General features: G+C 39.3%; 1 protein-coding gene across 1 annotated transcript in view; it reads left to right on the top strand.

Moving 5' to 3' along the window:
• Positions 1-26340, top strand: part of AOAH (acyloxyacyl hydrolase) — a 1217970-nt gene that overhangs the window by 337640 nt on the left and 853990 nt on the right. Inside the window, exon 6 of the mRNA XM_044065645.1 lies at positions 5502-5572. Within this exon, the coding sequence (XP_043921580.1) occupies positions 5502-5572 (71 nt within the window). The remainder of the gene's footprint in view (positions 1-5501; positions 5573-26340) is intronic.

The raw sequence follows: 26340 nt of genomic DNA, 5'->3' as shown, positions 1-26340 counted from the left end.
CCTCAATCACAGGCAAAGGCATCAAAAGAGCTCTCACCTTGTCTCCTGCCTTGCCTACCTTTTGGCACTGCTCACAGGTCCTGCAGTACCCTGTTACATCTCTGGAAATTCCAGGCCAATAGAAGTTTTGCATAATATGCCTCTTTGTATGTTTTATGCCCATATGACCTGCAAAGGGAATATCATGGGCTATGGCTAGAAGTGCCAGATGGTAAGCTCTAGGCACTACCAACTACTGTACTCTCTCACCTTCTAGCCCTCCCTCAGGGGTCCACTCTCTGTATAGTAACCCTTTGTCCTAGTATACAGATTCCCCCTTCCCATGAGAATCAGGTGCCTCCCTAGCTACCTGTCTCAGGCCTTGCAATGTAGTGTCTGAGAGCTGAGCCTGTCTCAAGTCTCTCCTTGAAACCCTTCCCAGCTCCGCTTCCACAGGACGTCTGGCATCCTCTGACAGCGGCTTCTCACTGTCAGCCTGGGTCCTACTACTCATATCTACCTTTGCAGTCACTCTGTCCAAGGGACCATCAGTACCCACAAGCAGCTGTGGCTCACCTTCAGTCTCACTGCTACAGAACAGCTCCCTCCCTGAAGTAACAACCTCAGCAGTCCTGGATGCAAGTGTGCAGTCTGTCTGGGTCTCCCCCAGGCTACCAGACTTACATGCTTGTCTCCAAGCCTGACTGTGTGTAACTGCACAAGTGCAGGGTACTGCACTATCAAAAGCATTCCCTATCAAGACATCTGCAGGTATATCCTCAAACACACTGACCTGCTGGCTTCCTTTTCCACCCTCCCAGTCAAAGTGAATCCTAGCTAAAGATATTTGGAATGGGATCCCTCCTAAAGCCCTGACTGGAGTATACCACCCAGGCAAGTAGAGATCCTCTGTAACCAGTGCAGGCTTTATAATGGTTATATCAGTGGCTGTCTCTCTCTTAGCAATGGCCTCTTTGCCATTCACTACAATAGGATATAACCTCTGGTGGTAGTTTGGTACCCTTGTTTTCCCAAGACAACCTACTATTGGCATTTTGTCTTTCCCACTTACTGGCACTTTCAACTTTTGTTCCCCACCTTGCCTCCATGGACATCTGTATGCCACATGGCCCCACCGGTTGCATTCAAAACATTTAACTATAGCTCCTGGACATGTACCTGGACTAGAGGCTTCCCCTGCTACTGGTGGATTCAGTTGGGGCAGTCTGTGCTGCCCACCATGGGTTCCTTTAGACCCATGAGCAGTACTGGGATTCCCTCACCTGTGCAGGGCTGCCCTGCTTGCTAGGTATAGGTCTCCCTTCTTCCCCAACTCCTCTGAAGTAGCAGGCTGTCTATCAGCTAACCAGATCCTCATGTCCTCAGGCAAAGTGCTAAGGGCTTCTTCCAGTACCAAAAAGTCTGCCAGCCCTTCAAAAGTGGTTACCTGACATCCACTCACCCAGGTATGAAAATAAGTGCTCAGTTCAGCAACATATTCACATACATTTTCATATGCCTTGCGTCTATGCTCACAAAACTTTTTCCTATACATTTCAGGTGCTAGCTTAAAACATTCCAACAACTGTCTTTTTACAGCAGTATAATCAAAACAGTCAGTGTCATGCATTTTTGCTAAAGAAGTTACAGCTTTACCATGAAGTAAGGGGGTCAGGAACCGTACCCAGAGCCCTTGGTTAACTTCATACTGTTTACATACCTGCTCAAACATATGAATGAATCTATCAAAATTATCCCCCTCTTTAAACTGTGGAAGAAATTTACTGACCTTTTGTGCTTCTGGGATCCAGTTACTCCCTTCCCCGTCACCTCCATGACTCTGGCAAAGAGTCAGCATTTCCCTCTCATTCCTCCTCTGCCGTTCATTTTCCTCAGCTTGTAGACTCCTCATTTTCTCAGCTGCTTCTAGTTCCATACGCCTGGCCTCCAACTCAAGTCTCTTTAGCTCCAGCTGGATTTTTAAGTCCACTGCAGAAAGGCTAAGCTGTCCATTCTCAGAGGATATTGTATCTCCACTGTCAGTCTGATTGCCCTCCAGGCTGCTGTTCTCTGATGTAGCTGTAACCAAGGCTGCAATCAGGTCTGCTTTAGTCAGGTTTCCATGCACCAGTCCCCTAGTCTGGCACATCTCCACCAGCTGGCTCCTTGTCAGCTTTCCATACTCTTCTGCTGACATGCTGCCTGCTCACCCTGACTAACACTAAGCTAACAAAAGAAATAAAACAATTGTGATCTGAACTCTGAGTATACACTGCATGACTGTTTTAGAGTGCAAAACACTTTTAGAGATCACTGTACATAAGCTACAGGAATGTGCTCTACCCACACCACTACAAGCCAATTAGTATGTGAAGTAGATCCCACCACTGCCACCACTTGTGACGACCGTGCTCTGGCCCAGCAATCAAGGAGCCTCAATCCTCACCACTAACACCAGGGAGGTCATCTCCTAGAAGAGAGGAAAGGATAACTAATACACACAGTAAAGTACAAGTTCCCTTAAGTGCACACAAAGATCACAGTCAGTCTGGGGCTGGTTGCTCCCTTGCTCACCAGGTCCCCAATAAGACTCCCCACTGGCACAGCTATAGGGTCCAGGTCTCAGCCTACCTGGGCAAGCTAAAACCTCCAGTACCCTCTCTGTCCAACCAGTGCTTCATGTCCCTGCCAAGTAGCTGACACAACACACACACACACAGACTTTGAGATAAGTATTTATACAACTTCACAGACACTCCTGGGAAAGGCTGACACAGATTCTCCAGCAGTGCCCCTTTACCAAGACCATACAGTAGTAATCTCTGCTACCACCCAGCTAATAATATCAGCTACTAAAAGGCCCTTAAAAGCGTATCCGATTATTACTGTGCAATATTATTATCCAATGGTAATGTGACTCTTCAGTCTAGGCTTATTGGAAGGGCTTAGACAGTAAACTCTATAAATATATAATGTACTCTAAAGCATAATTTATCTCTACATAAACCAGCCACAGGTAGAAGGTTTTAAAAATATTTAATAATAAATAATTAAAACACAAGACAAAACTACTACACCACAAAGATATCTAAGAGTTCAGAGATCACACAGAAACTTAAAATAATACAGTAGGACAGGTCTGATTTCATAGAAAAATACCTAATTAATCTTTACTAGCTTTAACTATTCCTACAAGAAATCACGGTGCTAGAAACTTACATGTGTGGTTAGGCAGAGTGCTGTGTTAGATATCCAAGATCAAAATGCTTCCAGTCTCTTGTGAGAAATAGTATTTAAACATTACTAACAAACATGTCTCTAAGGCCCTCCCAAATTATATCATTTTTGACACTTAGTCTGGAGTTATCAGGCCACAAACTGCATTATTTAGCAATCTAACAAATGCTCAGAAACTTACAACAATATAAGTCATTTCACATGTATAGTCTAACAGAAACCTGAGCAATAAAGCACATTCCACATCTAAATTCTGGTCATAAACTTTAGCCTTAAAACAATGGGCATGAAACCATCATCCAGACACACTGGAGCCGAATTATAACATGAAAGGGTCACAACATGCTTCACTGGGCCAGTAGAGTGCAATGTTGTCACATATTTTGCAGTTCCACATTTCACAATATTCTTTTGTACTCCAGAAAACATGCCTGTATTTTTACATTTATTTACAAATGCCAGAATTATATATCAAATTCTATTTGACTAGGCTAGCAGCCTTTTCCCATCTCTCCCCAGTCATCACAGGGAGATAGGAAATTCACCCCGGGGATCACTTCTGTGGCTCTGCTCGACAGTGGCACAGGAAAATAATATTCTTGGGTGGCAAAAGCCAGGGTACCTTTTGGCTAGGCTTATATAGGCCCTAGGGCCAATAGCCTAGTACCTACCTATGAACCTATGAACCTATGAGACATTAAACTGAGGTCCCATCTGTTCATGGTAGTTCAGGTACCTGTAACAGATGCCATAGAACCTGTTGGAAACTATAGGGAAAGTTCCCCAATGCCCCAGCCAAAGTTCCACTAGTAGTTTTAATACCACCTCAGGTCTCCCTGAAAAGAGGCCACTAGCTTAGTGGGACTAACCAGCTTAACAAAATATAAATAAATAAAAATGTTTTTAAAAAAGTAAAGTTAGTGCTTTTTCACTTCTGTTGCTTGCACTTTCAAACACTACAGCACAAACGGTATTTCACAGAGCTTAGAGCCAATAACGTGCATAATAGGAGACACTGTGCTTGAAAGTATATTTTAGTGCAGATATGTGATCAAAACATAAGTAAGCAAAAAAAGAAAACTAAAAATATGTGCAACTCACAAAAGTGAGCCTACCTAAGTAGCTCTGTAATATTCTGAAGGGCACAGCATTGTCATCCTGATCTCAATAGTTCCAATGTTTTATATTTTTAGATGTGGTTAATAGAGGGACATTTCTTACATCTGTGGTCATTTCTGAGACCTACAAACTTGGTTTGAGGGATAGTACTGTATGAGTGCTTAAACTTCTGTGAACGTGTACAGAACGTTAGTATGCTTTTGGAGCTTGGATAACATTTTGTTATTGATAAGATAAAAAAAAGTCCAGTAATCAGAGCTAAAAAGAAACAATGTTGCAATCCATTTTGTACTTTGATGGAAGAATTTTAAGGTACAAGCAAGAATGATGTTCAGAAAATTTTAATCCCAGTAAAATTTGCAGAGCTTTGGAATTTTTTTCTCACTGTTAGATGCAAATATAGTTTGCTTATCATACATACTATTGCATTTCTGATAATCAGTGATTCTATATTATTTAGTCATCTATTTTTATGAAAGTCTATGAATAAAAAGCAGTGTTTACTTGATGATGGACAATGTCTTCTGAAAATCTAGGCAAGTTTTCTAATGTTCTCTTACTGCTCTGGCTTGCAGACCAGATTTTTCCATTAGTCTGTCTACTCCCATCACACTGACATCTACAAAGTTTATCTCTCTTGACCAGCTGAAAAGAGATTTTTAAGCTAAGAACATTTTGGGCCAAGCAAGTTACCCTGCCATCAATTTAAGCTTTCCGCTTTCCTTATCTCTAATGAAGCAAGGATGTCATTAAGCCATGTAGATAAGTGTGTCTGCTTCCAAGTATCACTGCAAGACCACCCCATCATCACACAGCTATTAGATCCCCTGTTACATAGCATCAGTCTCTACAGTAGACATTAATTAGTGAAAAGATAGAACCTGATATCTTTACGAAACAAAAGCTACAGCCAAGATAGTTCACTTACATCACCCCAGTGGTACATGACTTGCTGAGATGAGGTCTCTGAAAGAGGGCCTACTACTGCAGGTTGATTGTAAAGTATAGTTAGAGCATAGGTATATAGTTGCAGTATTTATGTAATGACATCTCACCATACATATAATTTGTTTTCTAGAAAATGAACACAGTAAACAGGATACATTGAATTATTAAAATGATTCAGCCATTCAACTATGTTTTAATTTCTTTTTTTTTCTGAACAGATTAAAATGGAAGCTCTTCCTGGCATTTGCACACTGAAAGCTGTGAAATGGTTGTGCCAACAGATTGAGGAGTATGTATTATGTATTCCAGTATCTTAATAAATAAATAGATGAAATGATTTTTAGACAGATAATTGTAGCGCTCACTGATAAATAGTCAGTTAACTCTCACTAGTATCAGTTGTGTGTTGGAGACTTAAAAATGTTAATGGTGGCTAGAAAAGACTGTCTAAGATGAATCCTTTCACTGGTATGTAGCTTGAGATAACATCCCCAAGTATCTACGGACACCATTTCGGGTAACAATTGTCTCTTCATGGTATGCATCAACCTGCAGTTATCCCAGTATTTATTCTGGGTAATTATATGCATCTATGCTTATATCTGCTCTTGCCCTTTGTAAAACACAGTCATTTGTTAATAACAAAGATGACTTATCTTACTTAATTACATTTTAGAGGCAAATTTACTTATCTTGCTTATTTACACAGGATTTCCTGAAGAATATAGGCATTTGCTCCAACAAACATGGTTATGTAAAATATAGACTGCATATTTGATATCTGAATGATAGATTTTTTGTAAATATATGCTGGTAGCAACCTATATGCAAAAACTATACAGGCAAAAACATTCACTCAGACACATCTTCAATAATTCTGCAAGTAAAATAAACCAGACAACCAGAACCCATCACCTGTGGGTACATTCTCTCCAGCTTTCATAACTAGTGTTACACTGACTTATTTATTAACAAAAACTAAAAGCAGAAGCTCCTCCATGCCTATGATGAGTCATTTAGTATGAAGCTCAAAACAACTTAACCAGTATCCTTAATTTGTAAAGTGTTGTTTCTTTGTGGAGCAATCTTTCTACAAGTGCCCTGTAGCCACTAATGGGCAGATCTGAGATCTGTGACAAAGCAATGCTGTCTGGACAGTGTAACAAGTATCTTCATCAACAAAGGTTTCCACCTGTACCTATTTATTGCTTGTATGTTGCTGCTTACAGATGACACTAACAATCTAGCCATTAATGAGAAACTGAGAAAAATAAATCCAACGCTGGTGCGTGAGAAAAATCAGCTATACAAAGGCAGTCTTGTAAGAAATTTCTCCTGTAGTTTCCAGAGTAAAAGTATTCTGTTTTTGAAGTCATAATTTTTTTTTTTATGAATTTTAGTATTTTTTGACAGTTTGTTATTTGCTGGTATAATAATTTTCTTATGTTTTAGTGAGTTTTATTTTTAGTTATCTTAAATGGTTCCCTATTGTAATTCCAAGATTCGTAAGTGCATGTCCTGTAATTACTAGAAAAAAAATACAAAAATACTGGAGAATAGTGGATGCTGAAGATTACAGTGCTTCTTTACAATTGTTATTTGCAGGAGAGGTAAATCCCCATGCACCCCTGAACTCGTATATACCAACTCTAAGCTTACCATACTTTAGAGAAAAGAGAATACTCTGAGAAACAGTAATCTTGGTATATGCAAGTCCACGTCTTTGTTCCGTCTCACTCTTCTGAAACCTGCACTGTCTCACAGTCTCAAATGGTTACCAGTATAAATGGTTAGGATATATTCTGTTTTCCTAGTAGTATGTGATTAAGGTTTTATGTGGCTTTTTATTATTTCATTTTAACTTTTTTTTTCAGTCTAATAAGAATATATTCCTCCTTCACTCATCATAATGCACCCCCCAATCAATCCTTTATCCACCTCCCCACATATCTGCATATTTTTATGTGCTTGTCTGTCCCCACTCTTCTGACTAAGTGCCACCATTCCCATTAGATACTGCACATTCATTTCCTTATATGGGAATTTCACCAGGATCATGGTGACAGCTGTCTAGAGGGATTGTCATTCAGAGAGTAATGAGGATACTTTATGTGTTTGATGGCAAACTCAGTAATGACAGCATTTGTAATGGTCTAATCCCACCCACTCTGTGGGGGGATATGCTATCCATATCATAACTGAGGCCTATAATACTTTTGCTATGTGAGTGCATGCAATCCCACACCTGTGTTGAAAGCTATCACAATGCAATGGCTTGTTGAGCCTAACACCAGCCCGCATATCTTCGTAATTCTATTTTGATGTTCCCTTATTTTTGTCATTCTTCTAGCTCCCCCTCCTTTACCTTTTCTCCAGTCCATGGCACATAAAGCTCACCAGCTCTGGGTCAGTAAGCTATTAGCTGTCAGTTTGCAGTTGGCCAGCCAGGGTTATTGTGAGAGCTCTGTTGAATAAAAGCTGGATGTAAAACTAATCAATATACCAAGAAATTAAATAAGGATTGCTACTATGAATATAGGTTCACAAACAGGATGCATTCTAGAAGGGGATTACATGATGGTAAGGAGGAGGCTGGACATCCTATGTATCCAGGAGTACAAGGACACTGCAGCAAAGCCTCTTGGCTTGGGATCCAGAGTCTACCAGGCAGGGGGAGGACAGACTACGAATGGTGTGGGAATTGTGGTGAGGGAGAAGCCTCAGAAGGCAGTGAGGGATGCCATCAGAATTAATAACAGATTTGTGGCAATCAGACTCCAACTTAATGATAGGACAGTATTTATAATCTCAGTCTATGCCACACAGCAGGGTTATGATAAGGAAAAGAGTGCATTCAGGCAGCAGTTACAGGACAACATGAGTTGCTGCTGATAATGGAGGACCTGAATGCACATATCAGGTCAGACAGAACAGGATAAAAGGACTTCTTAGGACCATATGGGTGGGACAACTGGAATAAAAAGAGAGGCCATTCTAGATATTTATCTAGTAAATGGCTTGCTGGTGGTCAACATATTCAGTAAGAATGACAGTCAGAAAAAAGATCACATTCAAGAGTGGTGAACATGCAGCTCAGGTCAACTTCTTCCTAGTAAAGAAAGGGCAGTGAGGTAGAATCAGTAATTGCAGAGTCATCTTCAGTGAAATTGTCAATCCATAGGTGAAACCATTGGCTGCCACAATCAGCTGCAAGCAGTGGTCAGAGTAGGCTCTAAGGTAAACAGTGACAAGGCTGAACACCAGGATGTTCACTGCAATGAAAGCACAATAGTTCAAGGAAATATTCAGGGTTCTAGAACCTCAGGAAGAAGAGGAAATAGGTGGAGCTGAAGAAGAATGGCAGCGTCTCAAAACAGCATGTGTGAGAATATAGAAGAGATATGTGGCTGAGCCAGCTATGGAAATAAGGTACATAAGGAAAGCTGTTGGTGGAAGAATTCATCAAAAGAAAGAAGGAGTGCAGGTAAACGTAGGAAATAGAAAAGACAGATCAGGCTAAAGAAAGAATATTGGTTGGCTAAAAAAGTGGTTAAGACAGTAAGTGCAATAACAAAGAACAAGGCATCAAGGGAACTCTGGAAAGTGACTCAGCAGATGACAGAAAGAAACTATCAGTTTGCAAGTCAAAGACGGAAAAATAAAGAAGGTAGCCATCAGAAACCATGGGACACCAGCAACAACTACTCACCAGGCCACAGGACATCAGAGGCAGATGGATGAGTACTTCCAGCAGCTTCTGAATAAATAACACTGCACAGAATCTGTACTGCCTCAGGCACAGCCTATGATGAAAGAGGAAGAAGAGCCACTCTAGAAGTAAGTACGGCACTAAGGAAAATGAAGTCAGGTAAGCAGCAGGCTCAGATGAAGTTACAGTAGGTATGATCAAGATGTTAGGTGTGCTTGAGGAGAAAGATCTTCAGAAGGTACTCACTGCAATATGGAGAAAAAGACACAATTCAGATGATGGAGAATAAGCATTCTAGTGCCAGTGTACGAGAACAGAGTAGATATTCATGGCGGTTGGCATTATAGAGGTATCAAACTCCTGTCACACTGCATAAAAGTGTTAGAGACGATGACTGATTAATAAATACTCAGAGTAGTAGAAAGTAAGATGGGAGATGATCACATCAGGATACATTACAGTAGACTTCATGTTTGCAGTGAGACAGATAATTGAGAAGAAGCTAGATATAAGGAAAAATAAGGAAAGAATCCAACTTGGTTTTCCTAGAGTTTGAGAAAGCATATGACAAAGTTTCACGACAGCTGATTTGGGCAGTTGTGCAACGTTTGTTCATCTAATAAATACTGGTAGAATTAGTGCAGGATATATACAAGAACCAAATGACACAACTGCTAACAGGATTTAGTCTCTCAAAGAGGATTCCAGTGGGAGTGGGTGTGCATCAGGGATCAGCTCTGAGCCCATCGCTGTTCATACTGGTGAAGAACTACATTAGCAAGCAGATTGGTGGGGACAGATTAACAAAGCTGCTGTAATCAGATGATGTGGCACTAAAAGCAGACCCAGAAAAGGAACTTCACCACATGATAGTGAAATGATATGTGGAATTGAAGGCACATGGGAAGAAACTGCGTACAGAAGACAGTTGACATGGCAGCAAATGGGGAAAATCAGAAGAAGATTAAAATTAAGATAGAAAGGAAAATATTGCAACAGGTTAACAGTTTCAAGTGTCTGGAAAGGGTGGTTTAGGAGAAAGGAAGTCTGAGTGAGGAGGTCAAAGCCAGAATCAGAGGGTTATAAAGAAAAATGACTAAACAGTGAAACTAAAAACTTAAATATAACATTATAATTTCTATTTTGGGCAAACTCACTTGCAAATTTATCATGGGGAGTACAATAGGAAATGAGATTATTTGTAAAGCAAAGGCACTGGCATACATGTCCAATGCACTTTTCTACTTACTGTGCAGAGCTGCACTGAGCACAGCACTGTGGTGGTTGCATTTATATGCTGAGTAGGACACACAAGTAAAGCCTCTCCTATTGTACTACCAACAGGGTACCTTCTTCTAACTCATGTGAATGAGTTGTCCACTTCTGCTCTGTGGAAACACCTTTCACAGGCTGTAGTGAGCTACATGGACATGCTCTTGGAAGAGCTGGATTTCTGCAATCCTTCTCAAAGCTGTGTGGCCCTGTGTTTGTGTCGGGTTGAATTCTTCCCGGTATTAATTCCCCTGCCCTTCTTTTGTTCCTCACTAACCTTCATCACAAGGCAATACTGGTCATCATGAGGATACAGTAGTCTGATCCTCCATCTATTGCCAGCCTTATCATTACAGGGTACCCTAGGGCAGAAATGAGAACTGCCCCATGCTCACTGAAAATGAAATCCAACTTAATGCAAAGGACTCCTGTCTGTGAGAGTTGTAAATACTTAACTGGTGGTGTCCCTCTCTCAGCCAGTAGCATGCTGTGAACTTAACACTGCTGTTCCTTCACCCACACCATTTCAACATCCACATATTTTAAACTCAAAACTGGCTTATGCTGATACAGTTAAAAAGGTTTCTCTACTCAAACCTCCTACAACTGCAAATCTAGGCATGAGCTTAAACCCTCAAATATACCTCTTTACACAATACCCAGTATCCATAGTTATAAGCCAACATACAGCACATTCTGACACTATAGTAAACACAGCCATAAAAGAGGATCCACAACCAGCATGCAGGACCAAGCTTGTATATCTGGCAACATTCTGGTCATAGATGACAAAATAATTAGACACACATATCCTATACTAACAAGGCTGAACAAAGGCAGAGTGCTTTCTAACTCTTTTTCAGGTACCAGGACCCATAATGTCACTAGAACCTTCAACTACCTTTACTCCAGGTACACATATGGCCTGATCATTTCACACATGGGAATGAATGGCTTCAGAAGCTCCTCCATGGATCCTATGAACAGCAACATGATGGAGTTCTCAGAATTTGTAGGTCAATAAGCAGTATACTCCCATCACTGAGAATGATGCCTCACTACAAACAGAAGATAATTAACTTTTACTGGATAAACCTCTGGTGTTGATCCAATATATATCAACCTGGGAGAAGATGATAGACAACACCAGATGCTTTGTTAGGGATCACCCCTATCTCTTTCCTTATGGCTTCCATAAATACACCAAGACTTTTTCTTCCCCATAGCATATTTTTTAGGAAAGGTCAGTCTCCTCAAATTACTTACACAACCAACCAAAATCAAAACAATATTAAGTTGTCACTGCTCAAGGCTAGAAACCTTAAAAAAATGTTGTACTCCTTACAGGCATTCCTAACTCTTCAAAGTATAGATAAATGCATAGTTACTGAAACATGGTTTCAGAACTGGAAGATCACCCCTACAGCTCCGGGATTTAATGTCTACATCTCCTTCATACCCAACAATGAATTTGAAGGTATAGCTGGAGGGGGGTATACCTGTGTTCCTAAGAAACAATTTCACCTCCAGATTCATAATACAGGACAATGACCTTGAACTCCTCCACATCCTTTTCATGGTAAACAAAACTCAGTACCATATCCCTGCCAACTACCATAGCCCTTCTATGACCCTTTAAAATCATGAGGCATATCTAAACAAACTGAAGTCCCTCACTAGAGAGCCCAACAATATCATCTTGGGTGACTTCAACTACCCCCTTCTTTAATTAGGCAACTTCTACTATCATAAATAAATAAATATGTACAAAGATTCCTGGACTTCATTAATGTCAGCTCCCTGGACCAACTAGTCCAAACACTAAAGAGGGACTAAAAATATTGCAACATCAAAGAACTGATCAACCTAACCTCCCTATGCTCAGCATTCTATAGTTAGCAAATCACTGATCAAATCTGGCCACCATGGGGTTTATATCACATAATCAAACTGTAATAAGTTGACTAAGTAAATGTCGAACCCAGAAGTTCAAAATGCAATAACTTTGAACACTCAGAACAGCGATTTTTTTTCCCAGGGAAAAAAAATCACTGTTCCGGTACAAAACCAAAAAACACACATACACTATGAAATGTTCCTAATGTGGGGGACTTTGCCCCCCACACCTCCCCTACTTAAATAAACCAACTCCGAGATCGCACCACAGTGGAGGAAATAGCAAAGCCGTGGAAACAGCCCACCAAATTTTTTTCCCTGGGAAAAAATTCAGTGGTCCGTGGCTTCGCTATTTTGACATTTTAAACTTCCCAGGTCGATGTTACGGTGTTCGGACACCTGTGCATTCAAACTTCTAATATAGACTCTCACCATGCAGTAAAACTTATCTTAAGTGCAAGACTCAAATTACCTCATAACCCTTTTGTCTTCAGTGACTACTCCAAGCCACATCTACTGCAACTAACTCATGACCTGACAAAATTCGAACACTCTCCAGACCCTGATGACCCATATCATATGCAGCCTTATTCGTGGAAAAGTACTATGGCAATTTCCAGGCTTCATAAAGACCTCTGTCCCCATAAGGCATAAATACAGTGCCAAATTTAAGAACAATTCCTTTGTTGAAACTTTAGCATTAACAAACTGTACAATTAGATAAGCACACAGAAAGATCAGCAAAGACCTTAGAAACAAAATCAAATCCTCCAAAAGTAGAAATGACCTGAAAATTGCCAACATCATTAGGGTAACTGCAAAGGTTTCTTCAGCAATCTCAGAAACCTCAGAAGTAATACCCAGCAGTGCTCTGAGCTACTACAAAATAACACCTTATATGCAGCTCCTCAAGGCAAAGCCAACATCAGCCTTATCATCATCATCATCATTATCATCTACCTTTTTTCCTATGTTCTACTTATAGTCAGGGTGTCGTATCAACTGTCACCATCTCAGACACTGCCAATGTATTAAGAGACAAATTTAGCTCAAACATTACTCCGTATCTCTCCTAATGATCCACAGCATATTAGTATACCTCTGGGTATCACCTCTGGGCAAGTCCTAAGTACTCTCTCAAAAGGTTCAGAATACTAGCTCCATGGGCCCATATAATGTACCAGGCTGTCTTCTTGTCAACACCAAACATGATCTGGTTAATTTGTTGTTAAGTCTATTCGGTCTCAACCTCTACAATGGATTAATGCCAGAGGTATGTAGAACTGTTGTAGTTATTCCACTCTAAACAGGGAGACCAACTACTGATCTGAGAAACTATAGGCTCATAACCTTCACCAGCCTTATCTGCAATTCATTAACAAACACATAAGCAGTCTTCAAACCATGTATCCTAACCAGTTTGGCTTTGCTGAAGGTAGATCCTACCTCCTAAAGCTAGTGGACAATTCTGAACAAGTCACTGAGGCACTAGACACAGGTAAATCTCTTCACACTGTGTACCTGGAATTAGCTAGAGCCTTTGATACCATTTACCAATCTAGTAGCAATAATAAGTTAATCAAACTAAATCTAACCCCCCTTATGTTATACACTGGAGAGCAAATTAGCTCAACAACAGAACCCAGTCTGTTATTGCTGAATGTGAACTCTCAACCAAAAGAGTAGTTACCAGTAGTGTACCACAGGGATCTGTACTGGTTACACTTCACGACCCACCACTGTACCAGTAATCAAGAAACCTCAGTCCTCACCACTGGCACCAGTGGTGGACATACACTGAGAGGATGACAGGGTAAGCACACAGTATTTCCAGATGCATCTCTGCATCAAGTGCAATTTCCCTTAAGAGCACACAGAGACTACAGTCAGTCCTGGCTGGTTTCTCCCTCTTTCTCCAGATCCCCATTAAGATTCGCCAGTGGCACAGTTGACATCTCAGCTGAGCGGCCAAGCTAAGACATCCAGCGCCTCTGTCCAAACAGTGTTACATGTCCCTGCCCAAGTAGCTGACACACACACTCTTTGAGGTTTGATTTGCACACACACACACACACACACACACACACACACACACACACACACACGTGGGAAAGACTGACCCAGGTATACTAGCTATGGCCCCTTTTGCCCAGACTATAAGGTAGTTATCACTGCCACCAGACAACTCCTTATCAGCTACTTTTAGGCATTTAGCAAAGGGTGCCCAATCTTACTGTGCATTGTTACTATTAATACCAATGGTAGTTTGACCAAGAGCAAGGCTATTAGGAGTGGCCTACATAGTGTCACCAAATAAATAAATATGCAAGTACTCTCAGAACTTAAATATCTCTACAAAGATAAGCCACAATGAAAGGTTTAAATATATTTAATAATAAATAATAAAAGGACAAGAAAATACTCAGTATATATTCACAGTGACATCAGATTTCAAAACCACAGGAAATATTTAAAACAACACTGCAGGACAGTCTCAAATAAATAAAAAACAAATCTAAACTTTTGTTCCCCACCTTGCCTCCATGGACATCTATATGCTACATGGCCACACAGGTCACATTTAAAACATTTAACCCTTGATCCTGGCTGTGCACCTGAACTAGCGGTTCCCCTGCTACTGGTGGACTCTGTTGGGGCAGTTTCGGCTTCCCACCATGGGCTCCCTTAGACCCATGAGTAGCACTGGGTATCCCTTTCTGTGCAGTGATGCCCTTCTTGCTAGGTATAGGTCTCCCTTTTTCCACAACTCATCCGCAGTATTACATTCTCTGTCTGCTAACCAGATTCTCATGTCCTCAGGCAAAGTACTAAGGGGTTGTTCCCTCACCAAAAGGTCTGCCAGTCCTTCAAAAATGGCAACCTGACACCCACTCAGCCATCTTTGAAAATAAGTGCTTAACTCAGCAATATATTCACACATATGTTCATCTGTCATGCATCTATGTTAACAAAATTTTTTTTCTATAAGCTTCAGGTATTAACTTAAAACAATTTTTAACAGTATTATAATTTAAGCAATCAGTATCAGACAATTTAGAAATAGCAGTTAGAGCTTTATCATGGAGTAAGGGGGTCAGAAACTGTACCCAGAGCACTTGGTCAACATTATACTGTTTACATACCCTTTCAAACATATGAATAAAATTATCAAAGTTATTACCCTCTGTAAATTCTGGAAGAAATTTACTGATCTTTGTTGCTTCTGGGGTTCGGTTATTCCCTTGCCCATTACCTCCATGACCCTGGTGCAGAGTCAGTGTCTCCTTTTCATGTTGCCTGTGCCTCTCATTTTCTGCAGCCTCCAGACATCTCAGTCTCTCTGCTGATTCTGTTTCAACCTCCAAATGCTGCAGTCTCTATTCTGATTCTATTTCCAAGCATTTGTCCTCTAGTTCAAGTCTCTTTAACTCCAGATGGATTTTTAAGTCCTCTGTGGAAAGGTTGAACTGTCCTTTTTCTGAGAGCTGTACATCCCCAAGGCCATTCTTGTTGTCCTCCTGGTTGCTGGTCTGTGATGCAGCTGTGATTAAAGCTGCAATCATTTCTTCTTTTTCAGGTTGGCATGCATCAATCCTTTGTCTTAGCACATATCAGCCAACTGGCTTCTTGTCAGCTTGCCATATTCCTTTGCTGACATCTTTGCTTGCTCTCCCTGGCTAACTAAGCTAACAAAAAAAATAAATAAAGCTATTGTGATATGAAACTCTGAATGTCTACCATTTGGCTGCTTGAGAGTACAAACACCTTCTTTAGTGACCACTGTTTACAGGCTACGAGTTCAATATCCACACCACTGAATCCCATTACATGCCAGCCAATAATGTGATGACCCACCACTGGGCCAGTAATCAAGGAGCCTCAATCCACACCACTGACACCAGTGGGGGACGTACACCGAGAGGACGACAAGGTACACACACAGTATGTCCAGATGCAGCTCTCTGCATCAAATGCAGTTTCCGTTAAGAGCTCACAGAGACAGCAGTCAGTCCCGGGCTGGTTTCTCCCTCTTTCTTCAGAATCCCAATAAGACTCCCCACTGGCACAGCTATAGAGTTGAAATCTCAGCTGAGTGACCAAGGCGAGACCTCCAGCACCCTCTCTGTCCAACCAGTGCTTCGTGTCAATGCCCAAGTAGCTGAAACACACTCTTTGAGGTTTGATTTATGCACACACACACACACACACACACACACACACACACACACACACACACACCTGTGAAAGACTGGCACAAGTTTTCTAGCTATGCCCCCTTTTGCACAGAATATAAGGTAGTTATCACTACCGCCAGACAACTCCTTATCAGATACTTTAAGTCCCTTAACAAAGGGTGTCCAATCTTACTGTGTAATGTTACTATTAATACAAATTTTACTTTGACTAAGAGCAAGGCTATTAGGAGTGGCCTACACAGTGTCACCAAATAAATATGCAAGTACTCTCAGAACTTAAATATCTCTACAAAGATCAGCCACAATGAAAGGTTTAAATATATTTAATAATAAATAATAAAAGGACAAGAAAATACTCAGTATATATTCACAGTGACATCAGATTTCAAAACCACAGGAAATATTTAAAACAACATTGCAGAACAGTCTCAAATAAATAAAAAAAAACATCTAAACTATGTTTCACAATATTCATGACTGAATCTAAGGGAATTACTATACCCTATTTAACTTACTTAAGAGCAAGGCAGATGTGGTGAATAGATCTTCTAGTTGCTGTCAGGTCAAAGACAGAATACAAAATGCTGTGTCTCTCTAAGAGACTTCTTAAATTAATATCGCAAATATTGCTGCTGGGATAGCTTGCAGAATTACATAATTTCTTGTCATCTGACTCTATCCCAGATGAAATCTCCACTGCTGCTGGAATCTGGCAGTATTTAGAATCTACCTATAAAAATACATAGACCTCAGATCTATGGCATATGCTGGAAGTCATAAAAGAATTACATCCCTCCACATTTCAAAACTGGTAATTATTTCACTCTAGAAACAATACAGAAAGCTCCCTAGTTTTAGGCATTCTATCTCCTTGCTGCATTGACATTGAAATATATCATCTTTGATTGCATAGCCATAAAGTAATTTAATTTCAGCTATTTTTTGAAGTTTTGCTGGACTGAAGTTAACCTCCTGTGTTCCAGTTTCCACTGTTAAAATATATAAATTTAAACAGCTACAATAGTGCATGTACATTTATGTTCTATTCCAGTAGGGCACACATTTCAAGCACTTTGCAAAAAACATTTTTCAACACATGTCTGTGCAAACAAGTTTGATATACACATAACATACAGTTCTAATACAGTTGTAACACAAGCATCTTGTATAAATCAAGTTGACATTCACAAATGACACATAATTATTTACAAAATTCCAGATAGCTGTGCTGGCAGTATCTCCCTTTGTCACAGTACCTACTTCTCTGACATCAAGGCTGTCACCACTGGCCTGTGGCTGATGAAGTTTGCTGGTGACTGCAAACTGAGAGTTGTCATAAACACCACAGCTGGCCAACGGATTCTCCAGCAGACTTAATGTACACTAACAAGTGGTGCTTAGAACACAGCCTCAAACTAAATGCCAAGAAATGTAGCATTGTTTCCCTCAGCAAACCCAGGCACCCGTGTTTCTATCACGTATGTTATGCCCCCCCCTCCCAAAGTTGACTCAGCCATTAGGAAATTGGATGCTTTCATTGACAACAGACTATTTTTAGACCACCACATTACCAGTGTAATTGGAAATCCTTTTATGTACTCACAATAATCACCAAGGATATAGCTTCTAGATCCAAAGAAGTCATCATCTCAATCTATTTCTCCCTTATCAGGCAGCTTTAAAGTATAATGCTCCTTTGAGATGTACTTATCTAGGCATGTGATCTAGCTCGAGAGACCACAGTGATTTCTTACCAAGACAATAAAAAGCAAGTACATCTTAGGATACCCTGATTGCTTTAAAGCACTCACAATCAAGGGCATGTCCACCTTGAGTTATCCTGATCACCTTAAATGGCTCACACTCTTTTCCATGTCCTATTGACATTTGAGAGGACACCTCTTTCAAGCCTGCAGGTCCACAAAGGATCTAGTTCTATGCAACCTCCTTTACATTCACAAAACTAATAAAACCCTAAATGCTCAATAATGAGATCTGCACTATCACTGCAATATAAATAGTACTTGCTAGTGTAATTGATATTTATCACAGAGAATACCTCTTTTATGAAATAGACTCCCCCTGGATGTATAGCAGTTCCCTGATCCTTTTAAGAGCAACCTTGATGACTTGATGAGTAAATATAAGCAAAGTTCTGGTCTGGTCCCTAAAAAGGGGGCATAACTAAGTCTAAAGAGGTTCATCCTGTTCAGTATCTGGTATTATTTAATGTTCTTTAAATTCAATATAAGATCATAATGGTTTACTATCAAAATCCTGAAGTGCACCTGTGCATATATTCACATCACCGAACCATATTGTTGAAATTGAAAAAGATTTCACTAACTACCTTGATTATAGCAAGCTCAGATGCTCATAAGCATAGTACTTATTATACAGCAGAAACTTCTTATTGTAACATTTGTTAATGTCTGTTATGTACTTCACAGATAAAGATTCTAGTTGTCTACTGATGTACTATGTTCTTCATCTGTAAATATGTTGTAAGTAATTGCTATGTTAAATTGTTAATCGCTATGTAATCCAATGTAACTACTGTCTGTTTATTTTAACTGTGGAGCTTTTCTCCTCAGGCCTCTGCTGAAAATGGACCTATGTCCAGTCGGACACTCCTGGCCAACAAATGTAAATAAATAAATAAAAATAAATAAATAAATTTCATGTCCCAATTTTGAACCATGTTAATATTGATGGTTCGAAATTTATTGTTATGAAAATGTGACCATTGGATTCATTTGCCATTCAGTGTTCGTTGATACAGGTCCACTAAGCTTATGTATGATTTTCAGATATTTTGGAATTGTATTTTGTTGTAACACTAGTCGAAGAAGTGCACTTCAGGATTTTGGCAGTAAACTGATCATAACAAACGGTCCACTAAAGTGGCCTAGTATTGACATAATAACCTATAAATAAATCGCCAACCACAAGCATTTTAAAACTGAATAGTAAAACAAGTTACTTAAAATAAACAAAATAAAGCAGATCACCTGAGATGTAAATTTGCAAAAGGAAATAATCTTGCTGAAGAAATTTAAAATGAATATTCTCATCATGCAGATAACAAACATAAATCTCTGTCAGGTAGTCTTAACCCTAACTAATTTAGTTAAATATATACTGTGCCTTATCTATCACTAAATTCCAAAATCAGAATCAAATCTGCAAAGCTTACAAACAACTCTGCCTCTTTATCCACACTCCAGAAGGAAAATCCAGCAAATTTCTCAGTTAATAGTCTCTCCCTTGGCCGAGAACAACATATTTAATGAGCATTAGGCTTCAGGTACTGCAGTCATGTGCATAGTGGAGTGAGTTTTACTTAAAAACAGTACTATATTCCCACAGTAGCATATATACATTTTTATTTACTGTTTCACACATTCTTTTCAAGTATTGCATATTTTTAGAACAAATTTAATACACCTTATTCACTTCTACTGCATTTGTCCTCTGAGATTTACAACAGTTTTTTGCAGGGGGATCCATTGAAAATGTTTCTGCAAATGCCACGATGGTGACACCTACTGCGTTGAAATGTAGTGTGATAAGGCAGACACTAATGCATATCAAGTACGTTTAAAGCAAAGACTAACCTTGAATACTGGTGTTGGAGAGATAAGGCTCCTGGACACCATAACATTTATATTCTTACACCAGGGTCTCACCAACCTAGGAAACTAAGATGGCAGCAGGCTAATTCACACCTGCCACCAATTTCTAAACAGCTTCCAGGTCAGAACAGATGCTGCCAGAAGATTTAGAAAGTTGCCATTTGGTCAGTTCTGACTATTAAGGTGAAAATTTAAGCAACTATCCCTGACTAAACATTTGTAACTTCCCTTTTATGGATCGCACTAATTCATTTTAAAGTGCCATTTAAGTTATGATTATAAAACATTTTTACTTGCTTTTGATTGTGTTTTTCAGTATAAAACAATATAATAAATGCTCCATTAACAATGACAGTAAATGTCATGATTATAGCTAAACATAGCAACAAAAGGAGGATTTCCTTAGTGGCTTAGCCAAAGTTCCGCTTGTCAGAACAAATGCCTCCTTGAATTTCATCTGAAAATATGTCACAAGCCTAGTATTATTTATTTATTTATTTAAATTTGTTGACCAGGAGTGTCCGACTGGACGTAGGTCCATTTTCAGCGGAGGCCCGGGGAGAAAAGCTCCACAGTTAAAATAAACAGACAGTATTTACATTGGATTACATAGTGATTAACAATTTACATAGCCATTACTTACAACATATTTACAGATGAAAAACATAGTACATCAGTAGACAACTAGAATCTTTATCTGTGAAGTGCATGCCAGACATTAACAAATCTTACAAGAAGAAGAAGTTTGTGCTGTATAATAAGTACTGGCTTATGAGCATCTGAGCTTGCTATAATCAAGGTAGTTAGTGGAGTGGAAAGAAAGGTAGTGGTTGGATGGGGTGGATGATATTAGAGTGGGAGTTGCAAGGGCATAGCCAGCATGTTTTTAGTTGCGCTTTTAGTAAAGTTTTGAAGTGGGTGCATGATGGTATGGAGGTAATTGTGGGTGGGAGTGAGTTCCATAATTTGGCTATGGCGTAAGAGAATAGTGCTTCACCAGCAGAGTTATTGGCTTTAGTGATCTGCAAGTGATTTTTGCTACTGGATCTTAGTGGTCTGGTAGTGCGGTAGGGTTGGGGTAGATTCTGGAGGGATGGGACATTTAGTGGATGGTTTACTAGTTTGTGGGCGAGTGAGAATTGATACCACTGAAGGAGGTGAGGGAGTTCAAGCCAGCCCAGTTCAGCAAGTGAGAGACAGTGGTGACTATGGTAGGATGCCCCTGTGGCGAATTTGGTGATTTTGTTGTAGCAGGTCTCTAGCTTGTTTAGATCACATTGCCTTAGGTTGGTATATATTGGAGAGGCATAAAGTAGGGTGGAGATAAGGTGGGAATTTGCTATTGAAATCTTTGCTGCTTTGGTGAGAAATTGCTTATTTCTGTATAACGCTCCTAGTTTTTTGTGGACTTTTAGTAAAACTAAAAACTAGTAAAACTAAACCTGCTAACAAGTAAAAATAAACAAGCACTGATTCTCAGATAGTATGCAGCCCTTCTATTTATAAATGATCGCCTATGAAAAGAAGAATTCAAGAACTCCCAGTAAGCACTGCTGCCTGTATTTCCATCAGAAGAAAGTTAGAAACATCATTAATTCACATGCATTATTAGATCAGTAGGTGCACTGCTGCAAACTTTTTCTACGGATAATGCAGTTCTAGCAGCTTAGGAACTGATTCCTAGAATAAAAGTTTCTTGATCATGACCGGTATTTTTTATTACAGTATATTTTCATGATATAGCATGACATTGTAAATAGTGAAATAATGCCTGATATCAGAGCTGTCATCTATTTACATATTGACTAGGTGTATCTCAGCCCATCCTTCTGTAGTTCAAAGGCTACCTGTCCAATAGGTATCAGTCAGTAACATGACACTCCATGCTCACTCCTTACTTCCCAGTCACCACCAGTGCACCACAATGCTCTATCCTTGGTCCCCTCCTCTTTAACATTTTCACCAACACCCTCTATACATTGAAACAACAGACCATGCTAATACAATATGCAGATAATTACACTCTCATTTGCACATCTGACAACATGGTACGCCTCCAAAAAATTGCTCTGGAAGCTTTAACAGTCACTGAAACATGGGTTTGTAACACACAACTCATGCTCAACTCAGAAAGACCAAACTACTACTTTTTTTCCAGATCCCTTTCTCATGAAAAAAAAAACAAAACAAAATTTAAATTCTTATATTAAATAAAACTCAGTACTGGTGGAAACACTTTTATTAAAATAAACGAGCAACAGAGAAAAGTGCTTTTGCAACACTTCTTCAGATCTAATGCCTCATACAGAACACACATCATTTATACTAAAACAAGTTAGAACAAATAACTCAAAGCTAATCAGCACTTCAAAGCCCTAGATCTCAGGGTAGTTTTAAAGGAATGTTGCCATTCAGCCCCATCCCCCTGTTTGCAGCAAGTGTGTAGATCCATTTAACCTCTGAACATTCAATGTAAATCTTAACATCCCCTCCTCTTACAGAGAACTTACATCTCTCTAAAACCATAAATTTAAAAGTATGTAAATCTCCTTCCTTAACAGCATGCCTAGCTAGTGCGTTCTTAATATTACCTTTGCTAATTGCATAGATGTGTTCCTTTATGTGATCTCTAAAACATCTAGTGGTCATACCAACCTAATATGAAGCACACAGATCACATACAGCTAAAACAGACTAAATTCTTGGTATTACAATCAGCAGACAGCTCAAGCACAGTCGTCCACTCAACGGATGTGTAAAAGAATTATCAGTCCTAATATAACTGCAAACATTACACGCCCCACATGGATATTAGGGTTGCCACCTTTCCAAATGCCCAAAGTGGGACATTTGTGCTACAAACATCAGATTTTGCAGGGCAAAACATACCCACGGCCAGTACAAAGGACAGAACTTCATTTTTTTGCCTGAATAAAAGTCTATTCTTGTAGCATTTTAGTTCCTTATTCTGTTTCTTATAACATTTAGGTGTTTCAGATACAGAATAACTGTTTTATGCAACTATGACATAAAATATAGAAAATAATTTTGTCCCAACTCTCAGGACATTTGCCACTTTTCTCACATTTTTTGCAGGACACAACTGCCCAAAGAGGGACTGTCCCTCGCAAAGTGGGACAGGTGGTAACCCTAATGGATATGTCCCAACACGTCTATCCCTGACTGCTTCTATACTTAACTTATCAGAAGCAACAGGCATATAACAAAGCATCTTCTTAAAAGATGTATTATTCTTAAAAACAAATCAGGGTTCACCATCTAAAGCATGAATTTTCCAATGGTTTTTAATGATCTCACATACAGAGTTAACATCAGTCGAGTACATAATAGACATCCTAAGATGACTACACTCAGAACCCTCATCACTCACCACTGTGTCTCACACATCAAAGTATGGTCTAGCTCTACCATGCCTATGAGAGACAACATCATTCTGTATTTGTACAATATCTAAATCAGAGTACCCTTGTTTCTTGTACTCATTAGTCAGAACATCAAAGGAGGTGTGCATGTCACTGTCACTAGTATGCACCCTTGCAGCCCTAAAAAATTGTCCCCTCATGACATTCATCTTCATCCTTTTAGGGTGCATGCTATGAGCATGCAATTTATTATTCACTTTACACGACTTCTTAAACAAGGCCATATCCAACCTGCTCCCATTCTTGGCAATGCATACATCTAGATAGTCAATGGTGTCACTAGATTGATTGTATGTAAACCTAAGAAAACCTGTGGTGCCCTCTAAATATCTAACAAATGAGGCAAGTTCATCTGCTGTAACAGCTGATACAAAAACACATCATCTACAAATCAGTTATCATACAAAATCTTATCCAAAAAAGGATTACAAGTGTTAAAAACAAATGACACTTTCCAGTAGGTGAGCACCATGTTAGCATAACTATTTGCACACATGGTGCCCATGGCAATGCCTACTTTCTGAATAAAAGCTCTATTATAAAACATAAAAACATTATTGGTCAGTATCAACTCTAATAAAAAACATAACAATTCAGTCTTACAAGAATCATAACTTGAACGTGTTAATAGAAATTGTCTAATAAAATCAATTCCTACATCATTCAGAATTGCAGTAAATAATGAGACTATGTCCATAGTTACTAAAAGAAAATCCATCTCATTGCTACATTCAGACCATTTAGCCAGCCTCTTTAAAAATTGCTTTGTGTCTAACAATATGGTATCAATGTTCCCAATAATGGGTCAAAGTTGTTTCTCAACATATATAGAGATTGGTTCCATAGCCCAACTTTTTCCAGAGACAATAGGTCTCATAGGCGGGTTTCTCAAAGCTTTATGGACTTTGGGAAGTCCACATATAACTGGTATTTCAGGATGTTGAACCACAAAATAGTCATAGATCTCTTTAGTAACATGACCTTCTAATAATAAATCGTACAAATTGGAATTCAACCTATTCACCAGGGAATATACATCTTCTGTATTACATTCAGTGTATGTTTCAGAATCTTCTAATATAATTAACATATTTTAACATAGTCTGCAGTATCCATTACAACAATAGATCTCCCCTTGTTGGTAGGGTGTATATATAAATCAGTACATCGAACCAAGTTATTGAATGTAGTAAACTGTTGCCTATCTAAATTATAAAATTACTTGTTTATTTGAGTATTAAACAATTCATAAATATCATCTTCACATAGCCTGGAAAACGCCTTGACTAACGGTGGGTTTATAGGCATAAACTGACTAGGTTTCCTAAAAGTGATTTGTGTATATTCAGACTTCCCAAACATTAGTTTAAGTGAGATATTATGAATGTTTTTAGGTCTAACAAAACATCTGAAACAGTAGAGCTTCTTCTTTTTCTTCTTCTTCTTCTTTCGGTTTTTCCCGGTTATGGGTCGCCACAGCGGATCACCTGTCCGCTCATGAGCTTCTAGAGGGTACAAAAGATAGACCTAGGATCAATACCTCTTTCTGTGCTGAAGTCAACTCAGTCAATGAGATATTAGTCTTCGGGACCTTGGGCCTGATGGAAGGACCCAACTCCAACTGTCCTGTCAGTTGCGGACATTTCCACCTGATTCTGTTCCTGCTCCTTGAGCAGCCCCTCCCATCTGATTTTATTACATTTATCTGTTCTGGCAGTTACAGCCATAAAAAAGGCTGTTCAGGTACATTTAACACAGTAGACCCCATCCCATTTTCAGTGAAATCTGAGGAATGGTTGATATTAGCAGCAGGAAAAGTCAAAGACACAGTTTTACTAATCCTCATATCCGAATCATCAGAGTCTTCAAAAATATCTCTATTCATATTGAGCGAACTCTGTTCTTCCCCTCTTTTTTCCGTAGATAGGGAGCTAGCTATGTCCTTTACTCTATTAGAAGTTTGAACACTATTAACACCTCTCACAATGGAGGAAGAAGCCTGTCTTTCTTCCAAAGTAATATCAGCATGATTAGCATTCAGCCCCACCTTCTCCATTCTCGGCCAAGAGAAAATCCTGCCCTCAGTAAAATCGGAAACATCACACATCAATTTCTTACATTTAGTGTCCTGGAGGAGTTTCTCATAGAGAGAAATATCAGTAAAAAAGATTATCAAGTCTGTGGGCACATACATCAGATTCAAGAAAGATAATAATACTCTCCAAGTCTCTCAAGATTTCATCATATACTCGTAACTCAACCTGCTGGTAAAATCTCAGTAATAGTTTGATGTATTTAGAGCTCATCTCTAAGTTAAGTAGCTGCCATTCTTTCAATAAATCTGGAAAGAAATTGCCATAGGCAGGCATCTTACAAATATGCAAGCCTCGAGGAGCAACATTAAACTTAAGGCACACTTCAAAGTGAAGCCTCTGCCATTGTAAGTGCTTGCATTTATATAGAATATTCTCCAAGCACTTGAAAATCACCTTAAAGTCGCTGGGTTCAGTTTCATGCCAATGTTGAGCCATATTCATGGTACTGATATCACACAGAAGTAGCGGATTGCTATCTATGACAAAAAAAGATCAAAGCAATCAATAGACACACAACCACATACTTGTTTACCTGGCACATAGTCCAACTCAGGAACTCCACCTTCCGTCATGCTCCAACCTTATAAAACAACAAGATTATGAAATAGAATAAAAATAAGGATTTGGAGCAAATTCCTCTTTCTTGATAATACAACAATTGAATTCACTTCTTTATAGCAAATTATTAGGGGTGATAGTGGATGATAATCTTACATTTGACCGGCATTTACAAAACTGCATAAGAAAAACTTAGAAAAAAACTAGTGATGCTTTTCAGAGCCAATAACTTTTTCACTGACACAACTAGAA

This window comes from Protopterus annectens, chromosome 3.part0 (assembly GCF_019279795.1).
Source record: "Protopterus annectens isolate FY-2018-M chromosome 3.part0, PAN1.0, whole genome shotgun sequence".
Lineage (NCBI taxonomy): Eukaryota > Metazoa > Chordata > Ceratodontiformes > Protopteridae > Protopterus > Protopterus annectens.
Note: the sequence above shows the minus strand (reverse complement) of the source record. Positions and strands in the feature narration are given on the sequence as shown.